General features: G+C 23.7%; 1 protein-coding gene across 1 annotated transcript; it reads right to left on the reverse strand. All coding sequences in view use genetic code 6, as the record gives it.

The window, feature by feature from the left end:
- Nucleotides 1-1529: 1529 nt before the first annotated feature.
- On the reverse strand, nucleotides 1530-23515 carry TTHERM_01043320 (hypothetical protein; the record flags this gene model as incomplete). The annotated part of the gene is made up of 40 exons (XM_001030678.2): nucleotides 1530-1925; nucleotides 1974-2198; nucleotides 2254-2796; nucleotides 2849-3121; nucleotides 3181-3242; nucleotides 3306-5151; nucleotides 5203-5580; nucleotides 5673-6995; nucleotides 7086-7457; nucleotides 7520-7933; nucleotides 7990-8634; nucleotides 8704-9274; nucleotides 9334-10585; nucleotides 10639-11270; nucleotides 11330-11817; nucleotides 11995-12513; nucleotides 12579-12876; nucleotides 12933-13164; nucleotides 13214-13845; nucleotides 13907-14440; nucleotides 14511-14882; nucleotides 14939-15226; nucleotides 15287-15541; nucleotides 15609-15924; nucleotides 15977-16238; nucleotides 16294-17226; nucleotides 17432-17839; nucleotides 17905-18339; nucleotides 18396-18817; nucleotides 18869-19025; nucleotides 19080-19443; nucleotides 19512-20038; nucleotides 20106-20591; nucleotides 20830-21215; nucleotides 21275-22126; nucleotides 22187-22298; nucleotides 22344-22895; nucleotides 22958-23062; nucleotides 23226-23297; nucleotides 23369-23515. 40 exons carry the CDS (start codon nucleotides 23513-23515, stop codon nucleotides 1530-1532), a joined length of 19086 nt encoding a protein of 6361 aa, XP_001030678.2.
- Nucleotides 23516-24312: the final 797 nt, after the last annotated feature.

The following is a 24312-nucleotide window of genomic DNA, read 5'->3' on the forward strand; positions in this document are numbered from 1 at the left end:
CAAAAAGAAAAATTTTAAGTTTTTTTGCTAATATTTTTGAGAATATTTCTGAATATTTTCCGATTTTTTTATTATTATTATTGCGTTAATGTTTTTATTTTGTTTAAAGTAATTTAATTTTTCACTTTTTTTGGCAATAAACCTTTGTTTGTTTGTTTTTCCTTTTTCTTTTCTTTTTTTTTCAATATCAATATTTTGTAAGTTTGTTTGTATAATTTATGAACATGAATTTTCTTTTTTGATACTTACTTTACTTCCCCTACTTTTTTTTCATTATAATATCTAATATTATTATTCAGATTTTTTATCTGCTCGATCAAAATTCTTTTCATTTGTCAATAATAATCTTTTTTTGATTTCAATCAATATTTTTCAGTTCTTTTTAACTATTTGATTCTTCATATTACATGCATATTCATTCTTATTATTATATTAAAAAGTTCATCGAATAATTAGATACTCCTATTAACTATTGTTATGGATCATTTTTACTATTACTTTTTGTCCTCTAAAAATAAAATTGCAGTACTTTGTTTTATATTCATTAATTTATTTTATATTCAATTAAATCTTCAAATTATGATGCTTAAACCTTAAAGTTTATTAATTATCCTCAGTAAATAATTCTAAAATAATACAATATATTTTTTAATTAATATCTGAGTAATTATGACACATCAATCATATAAAAATATCTCTATTTCTCGAATGCATTCATAAGAAATACATTTTTATAAAATCGATTAAATGTTTTAATCTAAATTAAAAATCATCAATAAACTTTTTTTAATTTTTATCAAAGCAAACAATTTTTTTCTTCTCAACTAGCATAAACTAACTTCAACAAATTTATTATTTTTCAAATAAAAGATAATTATCTTCACCTTTACCTAGTAAATAATTAAATCTCATTAAATAATAAGCAATACTATATTAAGAAATTTGAAGACAGATATTTATTTTTGTTAAAAATTTAAAGGTTATGTACTTTAGTTCCTCAAACACCTTTTTAAAATTTTAAGAGTTAAAGAAATTATTTATCTCGCATATATCTCATTGAAAATTTTATTTTGATACAATAATCTATCTTTTAATAATCGAGATTTTACATTATTATAATTTAAATTTTCATTTGAAGGATTTAAAAATATAATTTTGAATGTATTAAACCTTTGTTAAACCAAATAAATTTGAGAAATTATGATCTCTTTTATTAATTGGTTTGGTTTATTTCATAATAAATTTAAGATTTGAAGCTCTAATGCAGATTTCATTACATTTTCATAAATAGAAAAGGTAAACTTTTAATATTAATTAAGGTAAAAAATCAAAATTAAACTTTTTAAATTTTGGAAAAAGGAAATTTAATCATTTTTTGTTTTTAATTTTATTATGGTTATCCTTAATTTACTAGAACATTAAGTCAATTAACAAATATACATGAAGTTAATTAATTATTTACAAACATTTATTCATATTTTGTTTAAACATTAAATTATATTTTTATAAATTTTTTAAGTTTAAATTTATCAGCACTACTTTGCAAAATAAATTTCTGTAGATTTCTTGATCCAATGTTCTTCGCTCATGTAGCTTTTGAAAAAGAAGAAAAATTTCAGATTAATTTCTTTTTAGAGCTCTTTAGATAATGGGTTTATAACAGGTATTTTAACAAAATGCAGTAAACCATCTTAAAATTAGATACTGTTTTGAACTACATTCTTTTTAAATTCATTATTTTAAGCCATCTTTACTTGAGAAGATTCTCTCTTTGTATTACCTGTCTACTCTTCTTTTACAGAATATTATTTTAAAAGAGAATTATAGTCAACCTAGTGAGGATGCAAGCATTGTTACACATACTTTAATTCTATATCATCATGTACTTAATCAACAAACTCAATTGCTATATATGGGTCTAAATTCTATAAAATAATTTCATCAAACGAATTCAAAAAAAAAAATAAATTTACTTAAAGCATTTCTGGTTTACTCCTAAGTGCTATTTTAAATTATAGATAAGGTATTTAAGATTAATATTAATATTAGTTTTCGTTTATTAAATAGTTATTATCCAAATTAATATCTCCGTTCTGTATAAAAATTCCACTTGCAATAATTCCTTCTTTGAAATCTTATCTAAGCGTTGGAGGTGTCTTAATTAAACTGGCTTTTATTTTAAGATGGCTCATAGGTATCTATTAAAAGGAAAAATTTTAATTATTTAGTTTTTATAGAAATTAATATGCTTACTTTATTTTATCTACTATATTAAAAGAGAACATTTAAGAGTAATCCATATGGATCAAAGGTTTAATAAAAAGGAATTGATGGGAACAGCTAGTACTCTCTTTCTTTAATAACTTGTAATAGATGATCAGATTTTATAATTAGCTTCTTGAAATATGACTTTAGGCTCAGATTAAATGTGAGGAAACCCAATTTTATCCACTGATAAGGAGTTTTATTTTGTTTTATTTAATTAATAATTGACAAAGCTTTTTCTTGATTCAAAGGAGCTAAATCAATTTATTTGGCTAAATAGCCTTCAATGAGGCTAAAATCTTTTAAGATCTAAGAAATAATATCATTCATAATGAAAACTTCATTTTAGAAAAACAAATATTAAATATGATTTGTATTAGCCAATTATGTAATCTGATCTTGTAATTATCTCTAATTCTGGTCTTTAAGCACAACTTAGATTTCTAAATTTTTCTTTTATTTTTTTTCGTTGTGCATATTTTTAAACATCTTCAATGCGTCCTTCTGAGTGTAATTATTTTTTTCCTTTTACTAAAATAGTAAAATTTGATTTAAATTTGGCTTAATAAATTATTGGTTTTACTTATTTTCTTAAAATTGTGTGAGGTAGATAATCTTTTATTCTGGAAAAGACAGTTTTTTTGCCATCATCTTACTATTCATTTTAAAGATCCTAAGTAAATTACTCTATGATGGATTGTCTATTTTGCTCTTTATTTTCCTATTTCTTCTTAAGACTCTGCTTATTATTAAATTCGTAGTATTGAATTCCTCCTCTACGAATAGGGTTTTATTAATTTCTTAAATTTAAGCTGTTTGAATGGCTTAATATGTGAGATTCTCTTTTTTATAATATCTATTCAAATTAAGGTTTTATTATAGTTTGTTATGGAATTGAAAAAAAATAAATTTTACCTCTTGAAGTATACTTTTTTCATCAACCACTCGATCCTAAATCATTTTCCTTAATTGACAAACTATTTAAATAAATAATAATGAATGAATGTGAAATGCTATTTTCTTTAAAAGTAATTTTTTACTTAAGTTTAAAATGTCTTCATCTTGATTATGTGTGTCTTTAATAAGATTTTGTTCAAAATTAATCATATTCTCAAAGCTATTGAGCTTTTTCTATTAGGGATTCAAATTTTATAGTTTAGTTAATTGTTTGAAGAGCAACTTGCTTGATTTGTTAATAGAACAAACTTATCTGCTATTTTGATTTTCATATTTATTAAAAAATTGAAGCAATTTTTCAGATTAATTGTGCTTCATTTAGATGATATTATTTTAGCTAATACCAATTATCTAGTCTACATCTTCACTTGGAATAGAATTAATTTGAATGCAAAGCTACTCTTCTTTACAAATTTTCTATTCTTCCTCAATTTCAGTACTGTGCATTAAATATTCGATGCCATCAAATGAATATTTTAATTACTTTTCATATTAAGAGTTAACAAAGGAATTTAGTAATGACTAAATAGCCTATCCATAATCTGTCGTTATTTGTGAACCATTTTTATTGAATAATAAATTTAAGTACTTACTAAAGAAAATATATGGATTTTATGGGAAAGACTAAACTAATCTGATCATATCTTCCACAGTATCTTAAATCTAATTAGAATCAATAGAATTAATGGTTTCTGGCTAGTAATACTTTCTTTAATATTGCAGTATATTTTGTCTCTAACTTAAGCAAGAAAACATGAAAAATAAGTTATATTTATTTTTAAGCTAACCTTAATTAAGAATTTTAATAAGCTATTGATTGGTATAATCTTTAGAAGGTAAGATTAAAGAATGTATGTTTATGCTTGAATGGACCTCTTTTTACTTTTTTAGAATTAATTCTTTGGTTTAGAAATGAATTGTTTTGTTTATTTCTTGAAGAAGACTATTATTTGAAGGATTATCAAATTAAGTTTTTAAAAGCTAAGATGTCCTCAAAGGATCTAAGAATGTACCTCCTAAGACATTAATTTTAGCCTGATTTGTATAAGTTAAGTCTTCCATGACAGAAATAAATCTGAGTATTTAATCTGCAAAAAGAGATGACATGCTCTCTTATATAGTCGAATCCTAATTCAAATAAATCTTGTATGATTGGTTCATCAAGTATATAATTTCCTTTGAATAATTCTTATTTGAGAACGAAAATTACTCATATCTATCAAAGTCTGATTTTATTTCTATAAATATTTTTAAAAATTAATTCGTATCAGTAGCCTTTTACGCCTTTTCTTTCGCTTCCATTATTGTCCTTGTTAACAGCAATATGTTTTGAGAATTTAAATATTAAATATTTTCAATGTAAACCCAAGCACCTTTAGATAAGTATACCTACATTTCTTAAATTTAGCTTTTAAATTAAAAGTTACACAAAATCATTCTATGTAATGGAAATATATTAGAGCGCTATGAATTTTTACGAGCTCTAAGCTTTAGATTAGCAAGCTCATTATAAAATGATTTGTTGTTTTTGTGATCTGATATAATTATGAATGGATTATGCTATCCAATTTGCAGTTTCAGGATATGCTCATAATTTTTTTAATAAGCAAGCTAGAATTTGTCTAGAAAAACTTAAAAAAAGAAATCTTTTGCATAACTTTCTAGCTCATGAGGCTTTAGGCATTTTATTAGTAAAAGTGTATCAACTGGATTTAAAAGATTAAACTCGTTAAGCCTAGGGATCTTAAATAGCTTATTGTATGTCTTAATAGTTGAGTTCTATCTGCTGACAAATTCATAAGCTAGCTATTTCTAATCAGACAACAATTTATTTAATGTAGCTACTAACTTCGTTTCTTATTAAAATATATTGCTTAAGTTGACCAAGCAATTGACCATTTTAATTGGTAAAATAGTTTCTTTCTACTCCTATTAATTTTAAAGATTAATTATAATGTATTTGAACTTAAAATATATTACCTAGGTAAGTTATTAATTTTCATGGATTCTTTTTTACAAAACACTGACTACCCTGTTCAAAGGTTTTCTTTCTTAGAATTCTTCACTGCCTTTACAAATCTTGAATTTACTGTGTGGAGTAATATTTTTAAAGTCTCTCTAGTCTATATATATGCTAGATTTCAAATGAGTATTAGATTTGTTTAATTGGAGCTTCAGAAAGCTACTAAAAACTTTATCAAAAAGAGCAATTTTTTGATCCTCGTGGAGATGGAAGCTTGAATTATTTGATTTTTTTAGTTTATTATCTTGAGCATAAAATATTTTTGTCTCAATGTTTATCAATCCTCCTAAATTAAAGATACAGAAATCTACAGTTCTTTCAAACATATTCTATTGCTAATAATAATTAAGAATTATTAACAAAAAAATTAATTCGAGCGAGAATCAAGATTTATAAAATTAAATAGATATTTAAAAAAATAATTTACAATTTGTTCTTCATTTTATATAGGTTTGGCTACTTTTATTATCTTGGTTGCTTAAACTTAATTTTTTTGTTAAGCCATTGAGTGATTGTTAATTGATGAAGAAAATATGCTCTTTCTTTCTACTCCTAACTAGTTTTACTTGGAAATAGAAAGTCTAACTAACTGTTATTGATCTTTATTCTATGGACTTTTGCTTTTACTTGTCTCCAAACTCTAATTTCTTTGAACTATTGGCTTATCATCTACTTCATCTTTTTCAGATAAATTGCTTTCACTGCTGCTGTTGCTACTACTACTATTACTACTTTGATTTAAATTACTACTGGAGCTACTACTGCTTTCACTAAATGATTGGCTAGCTCGTCTGCTACTTACAGGAGTTTAATCACTTTACTCTTCAGTTTCTTAAATTACTTTGCTTTTTTTCACTTCTTATATTGTTTTTTTAGCTTCTTAATCAACATCTTCTATTATTTCTTTAAGAGAATTTCCTTCTTAAATCTCTTAAAAAGTACTCTCCTTAATTTCTTAGCTTGAACTAATTTTATTGCCTTCGTTTTAAATAATTTAATCTATTGATTCATTACTTTCATTTTCTATTTATTTATTTGAATCATCATCTATCTTACTAATAGAAACAATATTTTTATAACCTGATTATTCTGTCTGTCCTTACTTATCTATTTCTGGGTTACTTAGATCTTACATTATTGAAGTTATTTATTTGTTGTCTATTTGTTGATCTGAGTTTTGTAATAATAATAGATTACTAACTAATTCATTTTATTGGCTTAATCTCTAAGACTCTCCAATATTAATAGATAGTTTATGCAAAGAATTTTATTCATCATCTTATTTGAATAAATTAGCAGCTTAAAGAAAAGGAGAAAATATTGAAATTTACTCTTATTTTAACTACAATATCTTTTAAGAGCACTGCAATAATTATTTTTTCTGCTTCTATTACTTTTAATAGTTATTCTACTTTTTTTAAACTTATTTTTTAGTGTTTAAATACTTAAGGTTGTTTAAACTCAAATCCTTGTAGTTTTATTCTTATTTGTACAGATTAAGTGATGATATTTTAAAAATAGATTTTTGTAAATCTAAAAAGTCAAACCACTTTGACAGATCGGTAGATCTTATATATAATTCTTCTTCGTCATTTTCATACAAACTATCTCTTAATATCATTTCCCACTTCATTTACGGAGCCTTATTCTGTATTTAGTTAATTATCAAACCTAATTACAGCTGCATAGCAGTTTTATGATCATCTCTCAAAACTTAATTTATTGATTATAGCATAAAGAAACTTATATTCTAAGATGTTAAAAATAAATTTTATATTCAATCTACATATAATTAATATGAATTATATATATAATTTTATATTAAATTATTGAAAAATACTTTAAAGAAGTTTGAGAAACTCGATCTAGGCTTTAATTCTGGAGAAAGCCTTTATGTAAATTGGATAGAAAGTTCAACAAGGTTCATAAAATTGAAATCAGAGAATCCATAATAAACACCAATTTAGGGATTAAACTTATCTAAAACTTACTTAATTAAAAAAAGAAATCCTGATATTTCATTATATTCGTAAGATAGCTATTCTAAACCTCCAATTAAGTAAGCATAGTTATTTATGTTTTGTAATTAAATTTAATTTTTTCTAACGAATATATTTTTAAATAGATTTTCATAATCTATGATTGGAGATGAGTTTACAGTTGCTAAAGATAAATTACTTAAATTTTTTGTTTAGCTTCTAAAAGCGTTCCACTTATTAAAATAATAAAATATAAATAATTAATTTTTTTTAACAATGAAAAATAATGTTTTACTGGGATCTTCATTTTTTCTTATTTTTACTTATTTAAATTATAAGATTTCGTCTCAAATTTTAAATGCTTATAAAAAGTTATGTTATTGACTTCTTCAGGATTAGTACGAGAAAATATTTAGCTCAAAGTAAACATGTACTGCTATAGATTTATACTTAAAACTTCTTGTAAGGTTTCCTCAGATGATATTTTAAATCTTTGTAATATCTACTTAATAGATGAATAAGAGTTCTCTATGCTTTTTTGCCTATCCAAAACTTTATTTTGATGAGACTAAATTAACGCTAATTTGGTTTCGTACTCGAAATTGTTTAAGAAAGTATCTTTTAAATGCTAAATCCATTCATTTTCTCCTTCCAAACAACAATTTAAACAAACCATTTAATCACATATTTGGCTATCTAACACTGAATTCTATTTTTTTAAATTTATTATGTAAGTTTAAAAATTTTAAAATAAAATAAATTTACCTTATCAGTTAAAATTATAATTATTTAGAAATTAGGATGAACTTCCAACTCTTAATTATTAAAATTCAATGTAATTTTTTTCATTTTTTGTTAGTTTTTTATTTAAGACATCAATAAATCACTTTCTTTTTATTCTTTTGGGCTAAAATGTTGTTAAGCTGCTTTTTCAAAACACTAGAAAAACTTTTGCTATATTAAAGGTTTTATTGAATCAATTAAATTTTAGTTAGGATCTACAATAGTTAAAATATAACCCTATTAGACTGCATTGATAATTGAACTCATTTCATCAGATTTATTAGTATCAGTAGTATAATATTCTTTTTAAATAGTAACTCCCTTTATGGAGTCTAGATAATTTAGCACCACTTAAGAATTGTCAAGTACAACGACTGAGGGTAAATACTAACTTTCATATATAAATGTTTCTAAAAGGGCTAGCTAAGTGATCAAGAAATTAGACATATGAACCTTTGTAGAGTAGCATTTAGAATAAAACAAATTACCTCTCAAAGTAGTTGTCAAGTACTTTGATAAGAATTAAAATATGATCCAATCATTGTAGTACAAATAATCAAGGCATTTAATTCTTAAAGAACTAGGATATTAAGAAATAAAAACTAGGTAATTTACAATTCCTAAAATCTATATTATTTAAATTAATAAGAAAATTAAATAATATTTTTAGAAAATAAATTAAAAGAATATTTTTACTTATTTGTTTTTTACTGATTAATCTGTATCTAAGTAATTCTGTGTTATTAAGTAGCTTTTTAAAACCCTTGTTCTAACTGTAGTTAAAAATGCTTTTATTTTATTAACTTGCTCATTAAAAGAGTTTTCTTCTTCTATAGCTTGGTTCAGTTCTTTCATTTTTACTTTTTCAAAATCTAATGCTTGGTTAACTTACCTTTCTGTTTATCTAATTTCTTCAGAAAGGGAATTCAGCTTATATTAATTCTATTGAATTTTTTCTCTTAATTATTACATTTTTGGCTTGTACTAAGTTTCTAAATGAAGCTATTCATGGATTGAATTTATTAAAACTATTAAATAAAGAAGAGTTAAACTGTAATCGTTATACATTTGTTTGTGAGCAGAATTTGAATTTTATGCTAAATTTCTTTACTAAATCACCTCTTGCACTACATCTGTTTTTTCATGGTCATATTTCTCGAATACATTAAACAAAAATTCTTTTTATTAATTTTCATTATCTTTTTTTATGAAATCCTGTATTTTATCTAGCAAATATGGAAGCTCTTTTGAATTTAAAACTTTGCTTCTAATAATAAAGTAAAATAAATTAACTTAATTAGGTTTTTAGAAAAAATAAAATGTTACTTTAAATCTAAAAGATTATGAGCTGATATAACCTTTGGTTCCTCTTCTAAGTATTTAGCAGGATAGAATTCTACATCAAGGAATAACGCAAGAATATATAAATATGATTATGATTTTTTGTGAATGAGTACTTCTATATCTTTTTTATACTGAGGAGGTTGAATTGGTTAAAGGTAATTTATACAATTTTTAATTGTCAACTTTAAAGCTTTACACTCTAGAGTTTCATAAAGAACACTATATTCACTAGATAGTTGAGTTTTTTCTTTCTACTTTTAAGCTAATGCATTTTTATTTTCTTAAAGATTAAGCTTATCCTTCTCTTTTTACTCATTTATTAATTAGTATTACTTTTATATCTAGCTAATAGTTACTCCTAGTATCTAGCTGTGCTAATTTATTTGCTATTCATTTCTCTGAGCTAAATCATTTATATCTTTATACATCCCAGATTAGCATATTTATTACTCATTTGCACTTAAAATTCTTTCAAATCCATTCATCAATAAAAAGATCATGCACTACAAGTTTTAGTTTGAGGAAGAAAACTGGAGCCCTTAATTTTTTGTAATCTAATATTTTTACATAAAGCTATTTAATTCCAAAAATCTTTAGCATTCTTATTAAGTTTCAGCAGAGAGGAGTTCGCCAGCTTCCATTTATTCATTTGAAGTACCTTACTTGATTTCTTATCCATTTATTAATATTTAAGAACTCTATTTTTCATTATTTGCTAAAGAATCTCTTTGGTTTTTTTAAGGTTGATTAGATTTTAGAAGTTTTTTAAAGTTATAGTATTCAACCAAAGACTGATACAAGTATGCGCTATTATCTTTCTCCTTAAGGTTTAGATTTTTTGGGAATTATATTCTAACAAATCCATTATACAAACCTTAGTATGTTTCATAAAAAGGAAGAAATATTTTGCTGCCTTACTAATAATTCACAAGAACAATTTTTAAATTCATTTTCATTTCATTTAATATTAATGCTGATATTTAGCTGTGAGTAAAATTTTCAATTGAGAAGACGAGTCTTTTTTTCACTATCTGATGCATTTCAGCAATAACTTTTCTATCAAATAAGCAATAAAACTCACTACTTTTGAGAATTATTACTAAATAGCTTAAAATATACTATGCTAATTTACTTTAAATATTATTTTCATCTTAAGCCAAATTATTAGCCTATATTTAATAAGGTAGTTCAATAATTACAATAGACTTCTTGCCTTCTTGCTATAGCATCGATTCTATTTAAAAATAAACAATTTAATTCTTTCTAAATTTAATAAAATTAATTTACTTATTGCATTTGAGAAGATTGATGAGAGCTTTTCTTAGACTTATTTTTGTAAATCATCAGATTTTAAAGGTATTTCAGATATTTGAATAGATGTTTTGAAGTATTCAACTAAATTGCATGCATATTAAATAAAAAACTGTGTCTACTACTGGGTTAATTGAGATTCAAATATTATATTTGCTTCAGGCAATTCTAAGAAATAGTTTATTTTAGTCATTAAATCAAAAAAATAATCAGTTGTGATTGAAGTTATTGACAGTAAAGACGAGGTAATTGTAGTTTCGCTTTGAGTTATTAAAGTATTACTAGTTTAATTTTGATTGTCAGAAACATTAAACTAATTATAATAAAAGTCCGCCAGTTGAGCTATATAAATGTTTTTGAGCTTATTAGTATTATCTTTGTTGATTAGTACAAAATTATCTCCTTCCATTTCTAGTGAAGACTCAGAACTCAAAGATTACTCAGTTAATTATTGAAGTGTCTTTTTGTCTATCTAAAGCATAGAATCAGGTATATAAAATTAAGAATTTCCAAAGCTGCTTCTCATTTAGAATTAACTGCTATTTCTCTGCATGGAAACGAAATTCATTACAGATGTCCTACTAGCAGGATCGGCATTTCCTTAATTTCTATATTTAAAAATATTTTATGTTAAAATAAAAATGTTGTTTGTAAAATAAATTTTTACTATTGCCATGCAAATATACTTTTTCTTTGTATTGCCTAGCTTTTTTCATTTTATTTTTGTTTTTGAATTTCTATTTATTTATCTGCCTTTTCAAATTACTCTTTCTTTTTAGAACCATCGCTATTATAGCTTTCAAATAATTTTCTACAAACAAACCTTATTTGATTTCTTTCTTTGATACACTTTTCTATTTGTTCTTAGCTAAAATACTTTTGTAATATTTTGATCAAAAGCTAGCTTATTAAGTAATCAGGTATTTTATTATAATTTCTTTTTAGCTTAAAATATGGATCTTTGCTTTCTTTTACATTTTGGTTCTCTTTTTCTTCTATTAATTTCAAGCTATTGTTTTTTTCTACTGTAAATATTATACTTTCTAAAGCTGGATTGTTATTAATATTTAAACTAGATTAAATATTATTTCTAGAATTTATGCTATTATTTAATGAATTTTCTCTTGATCTCTCCTTTATTGCATCCGTTTCTGACTATTTTATACAAAATATTAATTCATCTGTGTATTAATTTTTTTTTTTAATTTCAAAGAATAAATTTAATAGCATTATCCTATGTTTATTATTGAATAAAATTAAAAAAACTTTTAAATTCTAAAAAACAAGCCAAACTTATTGATAATTAAAATTTTTGTATTTTAATTTATTTACTTTTAGAGAAATAGGATTGGTAGGATTGTTTAATAGATTGCTTTTCTTTCTAAAATTTATATTTTATAGCGAAACTTATTGGGCCACATTACTATCTTAAATTTAATCTATTTGGATATTAATATCTTATTAATCTTTTTAATTTAATTATGAATTATTTGCTTGTCTTTAATCCTAATTATCAACTTGGTAAGACGAGTCTGAATCATCAGAATCAGTTACTAAATCACTAAGCTCAAATAAAGTAGGCTGTTTTCCTTCTTCTATATCATCGATTGTGCTATCAGTTATAAAACTGAAATTTTTTTGTTGGATTTGGCTAAAATCAATTTTAGATGTAATTGCTAAAGTGTTAGAAGCAAAGCTATCACAAAAGAAACTATTAAATAAGAAGATGAAACCTTTTAAAAAATCTCCTAAATTAACTTCTCCATTATGCATAAACTCAAAATTATTAAAGTATTTAATTATACTCAAACCTTCTTAAAGTCCAATATTACTGTGATATGTTTTTCTTAGCTTATTTTTTCAAAAAAAAAAATGAACATAAATATTTAAATCAAAACCAAACAAATTTTATTTACTTTTTTTAGCAAATCCTGGTTTTTAAAAATAAGAAGAGAAAATTTGTTCCAGCATTCAATCATAACTTGATCATTTTTTGTAAGATTTATTTCTGTATTGAAAAGTGAATCAATCTGCTTACTAAATATGGTAGTGACATCTTGCTCATTTAAGCTATTTAAATAAAGTATGAGTGATCTTTAGATAATTTTTTAAGGCACTTGACACACACTTTGGTCTAACAGATTTACTAAGTTATTTGTGTCTATAGAAAGAGCAGATAGTAAAGAAAATTGTTTAAACCTCTTAAATGTTTTTCTTATTAAAATTATTTAAATTAATTTATCACTTCAATATTTCTAATAAAAATTTACGTGCTATAATTATACCATCCCTTAAACCTTATTAAACTCTTTATTTGGAGGAGGATATCATTATTTTCTTTCATAGTTTATCCAAAGTTTAAATCATCAATAAATATGTAATTTTTAATCTAACTAATCTACTTTAAACCGTTTGTTTATAGGCTCTAATGTTATTGAGGATTTAATTAGAGAAATTTAGGTCTTAATTTTTATTCCATCATAGATTAAAATTTAGCAATGTCTAATTAATATTTTTCATAAAAATTTTAATTTAAAAACAAAAAAATTACTAAATATGGGTGAAGAAGTTGAGAAGTCAAATACAGAATTTGTGTTTTTTTTGTACAATCTATTAATAAACTTCTTTATTAGTGTAGTTTTTCCCTGCCCCCTTTAACTGCAAAATAGCATTTTTTTGTTGTAAGCCAAGCTCAAATCAATAAAATAGTTTTAAATCTTAGAAGAAGGAGTCTCAAAGTATGTAAAATTATAAAATTGTGTCATCTTATAATCTTGCTTATTATCAATATAGTTAGCAATTTCTTCTATTTCAAGAGCCATAGGATTTAATCTGACTAACTCTCTCGGATTGAGTACATTCTAAGAGAAGTCATTTGAGACTTCATCGATATTGTCTAACAGTTAAATATTACTCCATTCAATCCATTTTAAATCCATTTAGCTGTAACAGTAATTAAAATAATTGAAAATATTATCTTCCTTTTCTGCGCCTACTATTTTTGTCATCAAATCAAATGCAAATCCTACATTGTTAAATTGCCTTTTGAAATCTTTACAGCAGTATTCTTAGATAACTATGCTTAAATACTCACAGAATTAATTCTTTCCATTATCATTTAAACAGTTGCATAATCCATAGAGAATACTCATAGTATAAATAGATTCTATCTAAAACATAGTCCTAAATTTAAAATTATTTGATTTTAAATATTTTTCATTAAAATAAATTTAATTAATTTTACCTTTCATTGGTAATTTTATTGAATGCCGAGCATGTTATCACTTAAAATAAGTTTTACTCGTCTTATGATTTTGATACTTTTCTTAAGAGAATAGGATCAGGAGTCATTTTTCTTTCTTTTACACTAAGTTCAGAGTAATTAAATAGTCCTAAGGATATATCTCTTTTTCTTATTTCATTAAGCAAAATTTCAAAGATATTCAAAAAATTGAAGAAGCATTGTTTGATAGAAGTAAAGTAAACAAATAAATCATTTTTTTATCTATTTTCATCCAACCACTCTAAACATTTTAATACTAGATTGCTAAAGACACACTAAATGTAAGGAATATAAGCTTCAACTTTAGGTTATATTTGGCATTTTTTATTTAACCAAGATTAAAACTCTTCCTAAATAGAGAAAACTTCTTAGTTTAAAATAAATAAGCTATAGTTAGATATAGTTCTTGGGGATATATTGCTCAAATTCTCAAAAAAAAAGAAATTAAGATTTTCTGAATCTATCTTCTTTGTCATGCCACTAGGTAGATACAACCTAGTTTATTTATTTATTTAATTTAATGTGGAAACTCAATTTAATAATATATTTTTAAATAAAGAATTACATATTATCGTCTATTGAATCGAGAAGAACCTCTGATAATTTAATTTTTTCACTATAAATAGTTTATCCACAATCAAAAACAAACCAGTCTCCTTTCTAAACTATTCTTTATTTTTTTGGAATTGTTAATAATTTATTTGTTTAATTATCAATAATTTTTTTCTTTGAAAATTAGCAGCATATTTCTTCATTTGAAAGTAAAATATTTTTCTTTTCTTCTATAAGATTTTCATAATCATAATTAACAGTGTCAAAAAGCTTATTTAAAAAACCTTCTTCATATTATTAATCTTAATTGAACGAACCTATCAAGAATTAACTGTCAAGGCTTTCTACAGGAATATAATTAACTAAAAAGTCTTTCTCATTCATTCTATTAATTAATATATTTACATTAAAATGTTTATAAAACAAATAATTCTGCTATACCTTGAGTATACAAAAGCTGATACTTTTACTAAAGTATGTTTTCCAAATCCAGATTTTCCAGCTAAAATAATATTTTTTTTCTGATTCACAAAGTTAAGGAGACCATTAGCTCTTTAAATGAATTCTTCATGAAGTTCTAACTTATTAATTTAGAAATACTCTCTAAAAAAATCTATATTGTTTGGATTGTCTATAATAAATTATGATGACATAGATTTCTACTAGGTTGGGAAAAAGCTTTCCCATAAAAAATTCAACATTTCAACTTGCTAATCATCAAGCAAATTTCTTTAAATAATTATTAATTAAGTTAGTACAACATTTTTTATCAAACTAAAATTATTTTACTTGAGATACTATAAAATAGAGGCCTATAAAGCATCAACTGGCTAAATAAAATCATCTACTTCTAATCTTTGTCTTTAAAATTCAATGCAGATTTGATAAATATTTATGAAACTATTTTTACTTAGCAAAACTGAATAGAGTTCGTTTTTTTCTTTAGATTATGATACATTTTTTCCAAAATTCACAAAGAAATTTTAACATAAGGCTGAAATGAAATAATTAAATTACATTTAAAACTGTTAAATTTCAGTTATTCTATTTATAGTTAATATTTTAAATACAATCTATAAATTAATTTGATTTAAAAAAATAATTAATTTACCCTATTAAAGTAAGATAGCATTGAGATACAAAAGATAAATCTATTGAAGCATAATCTACAACCCTAAATTAATCTAAAAATGTTTATGGAATTTAGGTATACTTCAAATAATCTGTTCTTGTTTAATTGAAAAATTGTTTGCTTTAATATGAAGCAAATAAAGCAAAGTCAGGATTTAATTATATTGTGTAATTTTATAATTCTAAAGTTTATTTTTATTCAATCATAGCAGTTTTTATTAAATTATAGATTGAAGCTATTTGAGAAATAGCATTTGAGTCAGTTGAATCTAAGTTTTAAATATGTACCCAAAATCCTTTTGAAAATTAAAATGCTTAAAATTATTTATTAAAATTTATAAAAATTACCTCCTTATGCTGCTCCTGCATATTATCTTGTTATTGTTTCTGGATCAGTATCAGAAATATAATTCTTTTGCAAAAAAGGCTTGGCCAATATTATTGATAGCGAATTGATTGTGCTAATCTTACACATACCTTATTCGTTTGATACGAAGAGACAACCTTTAAACATAGATATGCAAGACATAATTTAGCAATATAGTCTCTAGGTGCTTTGACACAAAATGAAATATTTAATTTCTGGTGTCAATTCATATCCATAATCAATCTAATTAAATTTAAAGATTAAATAATATGTTTATTAATTATATATATATATTTACTTAATAATTCATGCATATCATGCTAATTGTTGAGTTTTTATTGCTTTTTAAATTGTTAAAAAATGGCGATTTAGAAGAAATTTAAGGAAGATTTTAATTCTCATAAACCTTCTCGAAGCTTTCACAAACTATGTTAAATTCGCTTTCTAAGATGCTTTTAAATTCTTCTTATTGCTGTTGCAGCAATTTACAGTTCAAAGTAAATTTAGGAAGGGCTAAATATTCGAAGCAGTTAATGTCAGATATTTTTTCTTTTTAGAGATATTAAATAATCTCTCTTTAGCTAATAGACTGTAGAATTATTTAGTTTACAAGTTACATGTTGCTTTTGGATGAAAATGCACGCGATTTTAACTTAATAAAATCTAAGAATTTCTATTATTCTTCTTGCATATGTTTTAAGAATAAGGAAAGTTTATTGTCTATGCTTAATTTACTAAATTAAATATTCATGTACTTAGAGTCTCTCTTAAAATTAAATCCTTATGGTACCAAAACAGAAGGCCTAGTAAGTTTACTTTACCTATAACTTGATCTAGCACTAACTTCTTATTTTTAAATTGATTATCTTTAAGCATTTTCCTACTTAATTTCATTTTATTTATATTAATTTTCTAATTTTTCCTGTTGCTATTCTTGATCGTATGATTAATGGTGAAGTATTATTGAAAGGTCAAAGTAGAATGAGACGTCAATCGAAACAAGTAAAGTTTAGAAATAAACCTACTTATTTTAGTAAAGTTTCCAAATATTTTGATAATCATAGTTGCAAGAAGAAACACCTAAAATATTCTAAAAAATATTCTTTTTAATTCTATTCTACAGACATTCTTCTATTTGTTTAACAATTAAAGTAATAGGAAGCTAACCTTTATTGCTGTTACAACACAAAGCTCCTCCTTATAGTTTAGGAATTCTAGATACTTTTATTTGCTAATTTATAAAAATTTATTCTTAAATTAAAAAACCGTTATTCTAAAATTTTTTATTTAAATTTTATTATTTTATAATTAAAAAATATTCTAAATCTTTAAATTGTAATTTAACTTTATTATTGCTTATTTAGCAATTCATTTTATTACCCATAACCTATTCAAGTTGTTTCAACAAAAAATAAAGAAAAAATAAGAATAAATACTTCAAGAGGGTAGATGAATTCGTTGTAATAGTTTGTAATATATTCTACCACAAAATAGTTCTCATCTTTAATATCAAAGAATACATCTTTAACTCCAGAAAAACACTCTATTATGTATTGTTTGAGCTCTACAATATTAAAATTTGCACTCATCATTTTAAAAATATCTGTGTCTGAGAGTTAGTAGAAACGAGGATGAGAAATTCTAACCGTTTTGATAAAATTTTCTACTTCTTTTTTAAGTTGCATAGTTGAATCTAAGAGATGATCGGTTTCCTTTTTTAACTGACTTAGCTTTATGAGTTCCTTAGGATCAATCACTTTTTAAACAAAATTTTTAGATTGTAAAGCTTTTTTCTTGAACTCTTCTTTGATTTTTAAATTCATGTTTCTTAGTTTAGTTCTTATCTGATTATTTAAAGTGTATATTTAATTAAATACATTTTAAGACTATTAATTAATTAGTTAGTTACGTATTTAGTGTCTGGTAAAAAGTCAGTTAATATTCCAAAAAATGGACTATAAACCATCAATTATTCTTGAATTTGAATCATATTTTCAAACATGCTTTTGAGTTCTTCCACATATTTCTAAATAAACTTTAATTTCTCATTGCTGTCAAATTAAGAAATGAGATAAATAATGCTGAAGTTGAGCTCATCTAACTTCACTTTTAAGTGAGATATATTCCCATAGTAATGCATTGGGTACTCAGCGTTTTTTGCCGTTTGAGTTTTAGGCATGCACTCCATAATAAGGTATTCTACTTTTTCTATTTCCTCATACAATTTTTGTTCCTACTGAGATTTATTGAACAAAATATATATGAATTTTTTATATCTTAAAATATTATCTCTCTTTAGTATTTCTATAGTTAACTCATGAGGCTTTACTTTAGATTCTTTACCCTAATTAGAAAAATTATTATTTTAATTGTAAAAACAAAATAAATGCTCTCATTTACATATATTTCGTTAAGTAGCTAAGTCCAGTAAGACTCCTTAAATGATTTATTTAAAAGCATCATTATGATTGGAAGATAAAGATTAAGATCATCTATTTCTCTTTAAATAGTTTAAATATTATCCAAAAACATTTTTTAGTATTCTTCATCTTCTTCTTACTCTTCTTATTAATCTTTATAGGCTTCAATCTGCTTTTCTAATTTTAGCATCAATGAACTACCCTCTCTGCATGAATCAAGAATTTCAAGCCTTAATTATTCTTAAGCATTTCCATTTTGTGCATTTAGTAATCTCTCAAATGGAAAACATAACCATCCCTCTGATTATCTGAACCATTTTTCTGCAAATTCCCAGAATTATAAACTACCTTCAAATTAACTTAAGAAAGTAGAGAATATTTTGAAATCTGAAAGTGGGTAATCTAAATTTAAAAATTTTAATAAAATAACTTTGAAAAATTTAAATTATTTACTTAAAATTAACTCTTTTTTATTTATTTATTCTCCTTCATTCACAATCTGCTTTAAGATATCTTCTATTTCTTTACATTTCCTTAATATCATCTCGCAACTTTTGAGATTATTCAATGTCTTAAACTAAGCCACAAGTTCTTTTGCATTTTCGAATTTCTATAATCAAATTTTTTAATTAATATTAAAATTAAAACTAAAAAATCTTCTTACCTGAAGTAAAACTTGCTTTAACTCATCAAGTTTTGATTAAAAGTGAGATTTTCTCTAATTCAACTTTTCGTTTGCTTATTAGAATAATATTATCAAATTCCTTAACCAATTTTGTGATTCCAGATATGTTGCTAATATTTCATTTTGAAGATCTTCACTTGTATTTTCTTTCAAATTTATTTTTATATAATTGTCTTCCATAATGTTATACAACAGATTGATTGTTTTCAAGTTTTGCTACCATATCTACCATTTTTTCATTAAGTCTTTTTGACTTAAGAATGTCATTAAATCTATATATTTCTCTATGGTATTAGGATCATCTGATAAAATAGATGACATTTCTTTAAAAGCTTCATTTGTTCTAAATTTAATAAATTTGTATTTATAAAAAGAAAAATAAAATAGTATTTATTTATTTTGTTTATTTACTTATTAAGAAGAAAACAGAATTTTTCAGTAATAGCTTATTCTGCTTTTTTAATATTTTGATCGATTTTTTTGACAATTATTTATTTTATTTCTAGTGTGTCGATTTCGAAGAAACCAACTTTAAAGACATTTGGTAGACGTCTAAGGATAAAATCTTTATCCCAAAGTAATTTTTTCCTTTCTTATTCCATAAACTGAACCTAGGAAGTATTATCAAATATTTCTAGCAACTCATCAAAATAATCTTTCTCAAAAAGATAAAAATCAAATTAATTAAAAACTATAAGAATTGAATATATAGTGTAATAATTCCATGTTAAAAATTCATTAAAGTGGGAGTTGAATAATTCATTATTAGAGAGAATTTCATCAACGCATTCTATCCCTTCGTTGTGCAGAAATCCATTTATCTTTTATAAAGATTTAAATTTGTTGATTGGAGACTGTAAAATTTTATTTAATTTTTCTTCCATGTGTTCAAGAGTAGGATCAATATTTATCCTCATATGCTTAGTATCAAACCAACCCTGATATTATTAAAAAATAATTTTAATTATTAAATAAAGTTAAATATCATCAATTTAATTTAATTACAAGTCTTTTATAACTAACTTCTTTGTTTTTACACTTATCTAAATAATCTTGATAAAAGAGAGTATCTTTGTTATTCAGTCTCAAAATATCGTACATTACATATTACAGCTAGTTTTAATATTAGTCTTCAGATTTATATCTAGGTCTCCATGGTCTTGTTTTATCTCCTATAATGCATTTTTCATGAGGATTAGTTAGTAATTCATATGAGCTTTATAATTTATCTCTGCACCTCATAAAGTAATGAAACATGTATCTAATCGGAGGATTCTTTCTGTATTTAGAAAGTTTAAGCTAAAACTTGCAAATAGGAGTAGGGTCTAAATTAGGGTTTCCTTAAAATAAAAAGCTATCCATATTTTCTCTTTGTATTGCTCTCTAAATAATTTCACAATAAATATCAAATATTATAGTGCAATCAAATTTAAAAGCATTATAGTCTTTCTCTTCAATGTTATCTTCATGAACAAGTTCAATTGCGCTTAGCTTTAAGTAATACAAGTAAAAAAAATTATTTATTTTTTACAAATTTTGAAATAATTTTTTCAAATTAAAATTTAAAATAGCACAAAAACAAACTCTTAAATTTTTATTCAAATAAGAAAAGTTTTTTATTTTTTTTAAAATTATTTTTTTTGAATTAAATAATTTGTAATTTTTTTTAGGAAATTGAAAATTTTTATAAAAAAATAAAATATTATGATAAAAGCAAAATATTCTTTACTGGTGAAGGAATGCTAGTCTTCAAGATAATTTATTATTTTCTGTGTCTAATCAAATAGGGGAGTTTATTAAATAGTCTAGGAGTTGTATGGGGCAAAGGTATAGTCAGAAAATAGCTATCCCACATTTCAAGAATATCAGTAAAAGATTCATTGATGGTGATATTTAAATTACTTTTAAGAACATTGTTGCAAAATTTATGAAGATTCTCTAAGAATTGTTTGATAATCTAATCGAAAGGAGGGATTTCCCTACTCCCTAGCATTTTTTGAATTCTCTATTTAGCTATTAATTCTAAATCTCTTTTAAGATAGTCTATTGTTTTCTCAGTTTTATAAATTAAATTCTCAATTTTATTGATTTCCTTCAAAAAATTTTCTTCAAGGTCTTCATATAAAATAAACATCAATTTAAGTTTTCAAATGGTGAAAAAAAAAAATATTTACAATTAAATAGCTAATTATGATCACTGTATTGCTGATTTAGCACTGTTTTAAAGGGGCAATAAATTCTAAAATGCTAAAGATTTTGAATGTAGTCTATTAGGGAAATTATGACAGGATAAACGCCATTGATGTCTTATAATAGCTAAACTTGAGAAGTTCCTAACAAGTTTTTGTGCATGTAAGCTCTTAAATCTTAGAATCTAGTTTCAGGATTATGCTTAACCTTATTGATTGTAGAAACTCTTAATAAATTTATAGCAGATAGATTTGAGTTTTGTCTACTTCTGATTTCACTTTCTTCATTTTCCTCATTAAATTCCTCCTTAACTGCATCCTAATCTTCAGTGAAATAGAATCCGTCATCACTATTTTTTTTAGGTGTAGAAGAGTTTGAAATTACTCTTGATCTCCATGATTTTTAAGAAATAACAGAAATTTATTGTGAAAATCCTAAAGAACTTCTAGGAGAAGGAGAAGAAACTGAAGAAGAATCTGATGTGTAATTAGAAAATCTACTTTTTGAGTTTTGATACAACTTAGCTCTAGAAGGTTAGCTTATGTATTCTAGAGTTTAGTCTAAAACGAGTTCTAATCTTTTTTGCCTTACATTCTTATAGTAACAGGTAGGAATATATTTCATATAATACTCGTTAAGAGAAGCTACAGTACCTATAGCGATTTAGAATCTAATAACATTGAACTTATATTATTCTACAATCCTATAGATTGTTATATCTATATATTCATTTTTAGACTCTTCCCCTAATATGTCAAAAGTTTTCTTGATGATGTTTTACAAAATTTATTTGCGCATTAGAATGTCTATATTCTTTGAAGATGATTGAACTAAATCTATTTTATTATTCATCAAATAATTAATTAATAATATATGAATGCTTTAGTTATATTTACTATCTAAGCTCTCATTAAATAGTTGCTACTATCTTCTACTGTAAGCCTTCTCCTCTCTCTATTGAGATTCGCTTAAGCTTTCTGTATCAACAATTAAATTTAATCTTGTTACCTAAATTTATCATTAAATTTCTATTTTTATTTGAAATAAATTTACTTCTTTCACTTATTCGTTTTCTAACCATTATATTTTATAAAGCTTTTTTTCATGATTGTAGCTTAAAATTTAGCAAGCTTTCCAGCTAATTTCTCCATTTTTTTCTTTCCATCTAGAAAATCCATCTATAATTAAACCTTCAAGTAATTTTTCTTCAATTTCATCTTTTTCAAAACCTTGCTCATCGAATACATGTAGAGGTTAGCTTTTATAATTTTTTAAATTTTCGATCTTAATTTTGATTAATTCGCCATTCTCCTCAGTAAATTGAATCAATTTTTTAGAAATTTTTATTGGCTAAAGTATTTAGTTTCTTTTGAATGTACTTTTTTTTTAGTTAGATGTGGTTTATTTCAATGATAAATTAGAATAATTTAAAAAGGAGCAGTTTGACATATTAGCTCCCATAGGAGAAGAGTTTTTATAAAAAGAACTTGAATTAGAAGGAGAATTTAAGTTAAAGGATTTTTTTTCCTTTATCAGAGATTGATTTAAAGCTTTTTAGATATCTGGAGATGACATATTTTTATTTTTACTGAGTTGCTTATCTATCTATTGGAAATAAAAATGAATATCAATATAAAATAATTATGATTAATCAATATTATTTCTACTTCGTTTGTAAATTATTTAATATTTGGTCGAATATCAGGTGAATTAGAATATTATAGTTCATCGATCATATCTTAGTTTGTAGTGTCAGGTGAGTCTTTAAATGACTATTTTTTAAACATTTATTACATTATTATCAATTAATATTACAGTTCTAATAAATTTATTTTATTCTTGATGTTAATTATTTATTCTTGTTAATCTATCTATCATTTTGCTGAACTTCGATTAACCTAAAATGCTTATTAAAAGTAAAAGTAAATAAAATACCATTAATGTTTTAAGCATCTTTGATTTATCTAATGATATTCCTAAATTTTTTTTCCCTGGTACTCTTCTTTTCTAAAATCATAAAAAAAATTTATTTAATGAAAGTAGGACTACCGTTAATAAACAAAAAAATAAATATTTACTAAAACTTAGGCTTCTCCTATCTACACTTTTTTTCTGATAGCATTTAAATCGCTAACAAAGTCTTCTATCATAGAGACAGCTTAAGATGGGAGACTCCATATTTAAGATTAAGATGGAGACAACTGCTAAAAGGTTTTATCATCCATTTTTAATACCTATTTTATTATTGATTTTATTCTATCTATATTTTGTTTGCTTTTAATTAATCAATTTTAAGTTGAGATAAATCCAACAACTTTTCAGAAAGTCTATTTAAATAAATAAAAGCTTTAGTCTATCAATTTAAAATTATAGGTTCTACTTTCACAGATCTTTCTTTACCTTTAAATTTTTATTTATTTTGAAAGTAGTTCATTAAATTTTTAATTATGTGAAGGTATAAAAATTTAACTAATAGTATAACAATTAACATATATATTATTTGTTTGTTTGTTTGTTGTTTTAAATATTTCTTTTAATTAGTAACATATAAACTACATTTATAATTAAAAATAAATCAAATTTTAAATCTAATTTTTATTGAAACTAAGTCTACTACTTTAAATTATTTTATATTTTCAAATAAATTAGAATTAATTAATTGTTTTTGAGGAAAACAAATGGTCATAAGTCAATCTATCAAACCGTAAATATATATATATATATATATTTAAATAGATATTTACTCAATAACTTTAAAATTTTTAATCATATTAATAAATCAATATATAAAAATAAAACGTGTTTAAACAACAAAAATATACCCTAATCATTCATAAAATAATCCTAAGGAATTGAAAAATTTATTTGAAAGATAGAAGGACTGCAAAGTAGCTCCCCAAAATAAGAGGAGGACTCCATTAATTAATGAGGAGTTATAGTATATTAATAAATCTTTACTTAGTTTATATGTGTTAAGTAATATATTATTAAAATACTAATTGATTCAAACATTTTGATATTC

This window comes from Tetrahymena thermophila, assembly GCF_000189635.1.
Source record: "Tetrahymena thermophila SB210 genomic scaffold scf_8254429, whole genome shotgun sequence".
NCBI lineage: Eukaryota > Ciliophora > Oligohymenophorea > Hymenostomatida > Tetrahymenidae > Tetrahymena > Tetrahymena thermophila.